The 7,500-nt window shown below is 27.4% G+C and overlaps 1 protein-coding gene across 5 annotated transcripts in view; it reads right to left on the bottom strand.

Annotated features, from left to right (window-relative positions):
• The window catches only part of LOC124951743 (solute carrier family 12 member 6), a 91,435-nt gene that overhangs the window by 53,875 nt on the left and 30,060 nt on the right, over positions 1 to 7,500 (bottom strand). The window contains exon 1 of one of the 5 annotated variants that reach the window (XM_047500560.1): positions 3,716 to 3,835. The exons of the other annotated variants lie outside the window; for them this stretch is intronic. Within the exon in view, the coding sequence (XP_047356516.1) occupies positions 3,716 to 3,773 (58 nt within the window). The 5' untranslated portion in view covers positions 3,774 to 3,835. Of the gene's footprint in view, positions 1 to 3,715; positions 3,836 to 7,500 lie in introns of those variants that run through there. 5 annotated transcript variants of the gene reach the window in all.

Below are 7,500 nucleotides of genomic sequence, written 5' to 3'. Positions count from 1 at the left end.
AAGAAGAAATTAAAATTACAAAGAATCCATCGATCTTCCCTTTGAACGAACGAAATTTATTCGTAAAATTCATATTGAAGAAATTTTTATTACGAACGAAATTAGAATGTTTTTATCTTCTTCTTTTCTTTCTTTCTTTCTTTCTTTCTTTTTTTTTTTTCTTTCTTTCTTTCTTTCTTCACCTGGCAATAATATTTGGTTGAAATTTCTTAGGATATTATAAAAAATTAATTTGTAATTTGTTACTTTGTCGATACAATTTTTTAATTTCGTCAATGTTCTTTTTTATATACAACTCGTAAAACTACGAGGAGTAACTTTAATAAAAAAAAAATTACAAGCCTAAATTAACGCAAGCCTGAAAAATCTCGAAAAGAAAAGAAAAACGAAAAAAAAAGGAAGGAAGAAAAAAAGAAAATGATTGATCTTCAAAATCACTTAAAAATTCTTACGTACTCTACCTATCCTATATTTATAAATATAATTTGTAATTTATAATTAATAATTCGTCCATGCAATAATATAAATTATCGATTGATCCGAACAAATGAAGTATCGAGTAAAATTATGTTTTACAATTTTTTTTTTTTTTTTTAAACATTCTATCGTATTACATTTTTAATATTTTCAATAACATTAATATTATTTATATCAATATAAATTTTATTTACCCTCTCTTAACCGCTACCTACATGACCTTCATCCCTACATGATAAAAAAGGAGATAATTAAAATATACTAATCAATTAATTTGATATTAATTTGTTAACGATGAAATCATCTTATCGAGATAAATGAAGAACCGATTAAAAATATTTATGAAGTATATATATTTCTCTCTCTCTCTCTCTCTCTCTATCTCTGAAATATAACGAAATTCGCAATAATGTAGAAAAATAAATAGAAAATTTAGAACGTACAAGAAAGACGGAAGGAAAGAAGGAGAAAAAATAAAAAAAAACAAAGATAAAGAAATTGAATTTGAAGTAGAGATATCAAGAAAGAGAGTTTGCCTTCGGGGTTTTCCTTTTAGATGTTTTCCACTTTCTTCTATCCTTTTCCTATCTTAGTTTCCTTACCATGATCAATTTGTCGACTCGTTGGCGTCAATTTATCGTGTCCAACCCCCCCGTAGGAGGTTATTTCCGTCTGGCGATGGTCGGCCTCGAGCTGGAAAACCTCCCTCTCATAGGTTGGTTGCTTCGTATATGTACATACATATTGTACATACGTATGTACAATACGTATGTACAACATAACACACGACACACACACACACATATATATATATATATATGTATATGTATACATCGACTTTACGGATAGGAAGCCACTGTTTTAAAGAGCGTATCGAGGTAATTCGTGCCTTCGCCGTGGTGGCACAAGGTCAGGAAAATCGATAGAACGCAGACAACGAGGTAACGATGCCACGAACCGATACCAAGCACCTTCGATGACGTTACTTTGTGTACCGGTTCACCCTCTATATCAGCTTTTATATATCTCTATAGTTCATTGAGAAATACAAGGAAATGTTTTCTTTCCTTTTCTTTACCCTTCCTGTCTCATTATGTATATATATATATATATATATATATATATGTGTATGCATAATTAAATGTATTTATGTATGAGTATACATGGATATACGTACGATCGTATAAACATACGTATACGTATGAATAAATTGGATAAAAAGAAAGATGACGGGGATGTTTGTACAGTTTATATGAATTATTTTATCGATTCATATATATATATATATATATATATATATATATGTGTGTGTGTGTGTGTGTGTGTGTGTGTGTGTATATAAATATATATAGGTATGTATTCATTTATTTATTGCACGTATCTAAGCGTTGGAAATTATTTATCATTGATGATGATGATGATGATGATGATGATGATGATGGTGATGATGATGATGACGATGATGATGATGATAATAATAATAATTATAATGCGTAACATCTCTTTTTTTATGGGATATTTTCCGACATAATTTTAAGCCACCCTCTCAAAAAAAAAAAAAAAAAAAGAAAAAAAAAAAAGAGAGAAGAGGAATAAATGTTGGTCAGCAAAATAAATTGCTCTGGATTAAAGGAATATCAAAAAGAAATGTAAGAAAACTATGCGTTAAAAATGTATGTAGGTCGTTCATTGTTATGTTCAAAAAGATGAATGACAAAGCTTTGTTTATTTGGAAAAATTATGTGAAAAAGTGGATCCTATATATACACACATATATATACATATATATATATATATATATATAAATTTATATATATATATATTTAATAATTGTGAAGAACGGCCTCGCAAAGTGCATAATTTTCTCGTTAAGGAGAATTTAATGGAATTAGCCTTGTTTTGAAAACGAGCCTCAAATGCCTTTGGTGAAACTGTTTGTCAACGAGAATGTCTTTGGTACACTTAGGGTTTCCCCTAACTTTTTGTTCAAGGACCAGAACAACAAAATCTAATTGTTATTACTCGACCTATACTCTCAAGTTAATTCTATTGAAAACAGTTGGTATAACTACATAATCGAATATATATATATATATATTAAAAAATATTTCTTATATAATCAAGTGACTTCAAGAAGTGTTTAATCATTTCATTTTAAATATTAAATTTTCTTTTCGTTTTTTCTTTTTCCATGTGTAATATAATCAAAAAAAAAAAAAAAAAAAGAAAAAGAAAAAGAAAAAAAAAATAAATCGATTTTTTTTCGATCTTATCATCTAATTTAATTATTAAAAAGCCAAGAAATAGAGATCGATGGAAATAAAAGTTGTAATTATAGTTTTGGAAAAATTGAATTAAATTGATACAAATGAATTTTCTAACTCCGATAATAAATTTTCGAATGACATCAAAAGATTATTTTTTTCTTAGGAATTATTTAAAAAGAGAGTTTCATGAATTTATTATTTTCATTTTTGTTTCTCTTTCTCTCTCTTTTTTTTTCTACCTATATAATTTTAATCATAAAATCTATTTCACATTTAATCTAAGTATATATATATATATATATATTAATGTAAGTATATATAATGTAAATAAATAAAAATAGTTACCAAGAGAAAATTGTTCAAAAGTGAAATTTAGAAACGTAAGCTTATATAAAAACTTTAAATTATAATCTTATTTCTTTTTCGTTTCTTTTTTTTTTTTCTTCTTCTTCTTTTTTCTTTCTCTCTTAAGAATATTAATCTCTACTTAGAGATCTTGCTCGATCATATCAATTAATTTAATTTATCAAAAAAGTTAAGATAGATAAGATCGTAAGTTGGAATTAAAGATTCTAATTATTGTTTAAAAAAAGTAAAATTGGATGAAATTAATTATCGAACTCGATAATAAATTTCTAATTAATATTTATGAGATAATTTTCTTAGATATTACTCAATAGAAAAGTTTCATTTTCTATTTTCATTTTTGTCTTCTCTCTCTCTCTCTCTCTCTCTCTCTCTCTCTCTCTCTCTCTCTCTCTCTCTCTCTCTCTCTCTCTCTCTGTTAGTTTTAATTTCAAAGAAATTATTTCGAATTAACGACAAGTAAATTACTAGATATGTATACGTAATTAATGACAATCGAAATTCATTGAAATCTAAATAGAAGAAAGTTTAAGTAAATCATTAAACTTTGACCGGATCCTATCTTTATCTCACGATAAAATAAAACTAATAAATATTATACTTGCCTTCAAGAATCTCTTCCTTTTTCGCTAGTATCAGAGGAATAGCACCGGAAGCACTCATCTCTTCTCTTCTTTCTTTTATTTCTCTCTTCGATCTTCGATTTTAACAGTTCGCGTTCGTTCCTTCGTGTTCACCAAAGTGAAAGAGCAAAAAAAAAAAAAAAAGAAGAAAAAAAAAAAAGGAAAAAAAAAAAAAAGAGAGAGAAAATAAAAACACAACGAAACACGATAGTTCTATTTCACTATTCTCACTCTTAGGCGCACAATTGAAAAAATGGAGGAGGAACACTTTTCTTCTTTCTTTCTTTCTTTTTTCTTTCTTTTCTTTTCTCTTTTTTTTTTTTTTTTTTTTTTAAAAGAACAATGAATCGAACGAACGAAGAAAATGGTCGATTTCTTTCCTATCTCTTTCTATATCCTTTCAACCTGTCTCTTTTATCGAAAAAACAGAAAGAAAGAAAGACATATATATACATATATATATATATATATATATACACACACACACACACACACAGAGAGAGAGAGAGAGAGAGAGAGAGAAAATATAAAAGTATAACAAAAAAGAAAGAACGTTCGTTATTTCCAACAGGCTGTCCTATTCGATGTTCTTCACTACCGTGTAAATAGTTCGAACTTGTATCGGAAACACATGAAATGTTGAAATATTTCGTTCACTCTCTTCTCTCTCTCTTTCTCTCTCTCTCTCTCTCTCTCTCTCTTTCTTTCTCTCTCTATCTATCTCTCTATTTATCTCTCTCTCTCTCTCTCTCTCTCTCTCTCTTACTATTTGTGTTGATATAAAATAAGATCGAAAATAAAGTATAAAGAAAGAAAAAAAATATCTTTGTCCTTCACAAAAAACGATCACTACTTCGAACGTATGATAGATATCTCGTACGTGAGAATTTCTATTTATTATCAATCTTTTCTTATCATCATCGTCGTTGCCGTCGTCATCGTCGGTACGGAACTGTAACGGTAACTATACGAAATTTCGGGAAAAAAAAGAGAGAGAGAAAAAAATAAAAGAATATATATATATATATATATATATATATATATATATATATATATATATATATATGTGTATATATATAAATGAATGAATAAAAAAAAGCTTGAAGCTTGACTCGAACGATGTAACGAAGTAACCGGGTCACTCGGGTCCCTCGTACGTTTATACCGTCCACATCGTACCCGCCCCCTCCGCACCTTTTTTACTTTAACCCTCACTCTCGCCCTTAGCCCTCACTCTTATACTCTTCTTCTTGTATCTCTATCTTCCCTCTCTCTTTCTCTCTCTCTCTCTCTCTCTCTCTCTTTCTCTCTTTTACTCTTTCACTCTTCTATCCTTCTTATTCAATGTCCACTAATACATCCAACGACCGACGTATATATATGTATGTAGGTCTATCTTATTCCGAAACATAGAACCAACTAAACCATGCGTCACCTCATACTGTTTACGCACGTAACTTCCTTTCAGCGATTTTAGCTACATTCGATCGCTCGATCGATTAATCGATTTCCCCCTTTCTCTTATACTTTTTTATTTCTTTCTTTCTAGTTTTCTTTTTTCCTTTCTTTTTTTTCTTTTTTTCTTTTTCTTTGCCTTGCGAAAAGAAACACCCAATGATATTTATATGTATTTCGATATTAATGTATTCTCTTTCTTTTTTTTTTTTTTTTTTTTTTTTTTTTTTTTTTTTTTTTTTTTTTTTTCAATGTTAACGATATCATATGATATGATATGATATATATTATGTGTGTATAGTTCGTTTTATTATATTGTATAATTAATAATATTACAAAATGTGTGTGCGTGTGTGTGTGTGTGCGCGCGTATGTAATTATCATGATAATGTAAAAGATTTGCTAATACATCATTAAAGATATTTTTTATTTTTATATAAATTTTTATGCGAATTTTATATTGATAATTGTAGCTCGATATTACGTATATTTATTATTACATTTTCAATATTATTTTTAATGATATTTTAATTTGTCATATATCTTTTGATAAGATAATATAAAGAATATGATTTAAGCAAATTGTCAATTAAAAAATATGTATATATATCTTTACATTATTTTGATCTTTATATACTACAATTTTCTTATTTATTTTATATATATTTACTTTATTAAATATTGTTTATATTTAGGAATAAAAAAAAATTAATAATTTTCATGAACGATCAGCATTTGGTAACTCTCTTCTCTGTATATGTGTGTATGTGTGTGTATATATATATATACATGATTATACAAAAATAATATATATTATACTAATACGTTTGTTATTCATATAACAATATTAATATGAGAGGAATAATAATGAGAATTATAATCAAAGTCAAAATGATTTTTTAACGAGCCATTGAATATTTACTCCTCGCTTATGTGATGAATAAATTTTCTTTCCTAATGAGGAATGACTTGTTTTTTCTCTTTCGAAATTGAATAAAAACTACATCACGATAAATACATTACGTTCGAATAAGATATCAAATTTAAACGATCATTTTATATTATTTTACAATATATTCAAATGATTTCGAAAATTCACAAATAAATTTTATTTTACCCGTGTAAAAAAAAAAAAAAAAAAAAAAAAAAAATAAGGAAAAAAAAAAAAGAAAAAAGTACTTAAGAATAATTTCTCAAATAACAACAATTAATTTTGTTCGAATGATAGAGCCGATAAATTTATCCTTGAGAAAAGAAAAATAAATAAATAAAAAGGAAAGAAAATGAAAATAAATAGAATTAAAAATTCATTATATCGTTCCAAATATATTTACAAAATTGCAAAAGTCTTGGAGAACGACCATAAAAAAAAAAAAAAAAAAAAAAAAAAAAAAAAAAAAAAAAAAAAAAAAAAAGAAAAAAAAAAAGATAAGTAGATAAATAAAATACCTTCCGAACTAATTACGAAATAAAAATTAATTACAACGAGATATCGAAAGCTTCGATGATGTTCAATAATAGATAATAGCGAAGAACGAGAGCAACAAGTTAGTCAAATGAATTCGTACGAATCTACAATGGATTCTGTGCGTTCGAGCGTACGACGGAAGACTGAAAGAAAGCCAAAAAAAGAAGAAAAAAAAAAAGAAAAAAAAAAAAAAAAAAAAAAGAAGAAAAAAAGAGAGAGAAAGAGAGAAAAACAGAGAGGTGTTAATACCAATATCAAGAATGACTGTTTGGCAGAAGATATTCTATAGATTTATAGCTTTCCATCGTCGACATGATCGTTCGTCGATATCTGCACGTTCATTCGCACCCATTTTATTCTTGTAAATGTGAGATATCGAACCTTCGAAGTTTATATATACTTACGTGTCACTATCTATATATATATATATATATATATATATATATATATATATATATATATATATATACCTCTATGTGTGTCCTATAAGTATTGCGTATGGGTGTATTCGTTATGCGTATGTGTAATATACGGTAAAAGTATATAAGTACATCGTTTATTTGACGATGGCTTACAAAGTACACGTGTATGTGTACGTGTGTGTGTGTGTGTATTTATGTGTGTATGGATGCATGAACGTGCAGCTTTGTTTGTGAAATTCCATGTTTTAATTACGAGGCCTCGAATGAACGAGCAAGAGAGAGAAAGAGAAAAAAATAGAAATAGAAAGAAAGAAAAAAAGAGAGAGAGAGGAGAGAAGAGGTAAGGGGAAAGAAGAGGGAGAGAGCAAATTAATAGCTAAAGAGTCGTCGTTTGGAACGAATGTCTCCTTTGGAACGAAAGA

Source organism: Vespa velutina, chromosome 9, assembly GCF_912470025.1.
Source record: "Vespa velutina chromosome 9, iVesVel2.1, whole genome shotgun sequence".
Taxonomy (NCBI): Eukaryota; Metazoa; Arthropoda; class Insecta; order Hymenoptera; family Vespidae; genus Vespa; species Vespa velutina.
This window is presented reverse-complemented; position numbering and strand designations above follow the sequence as displayed.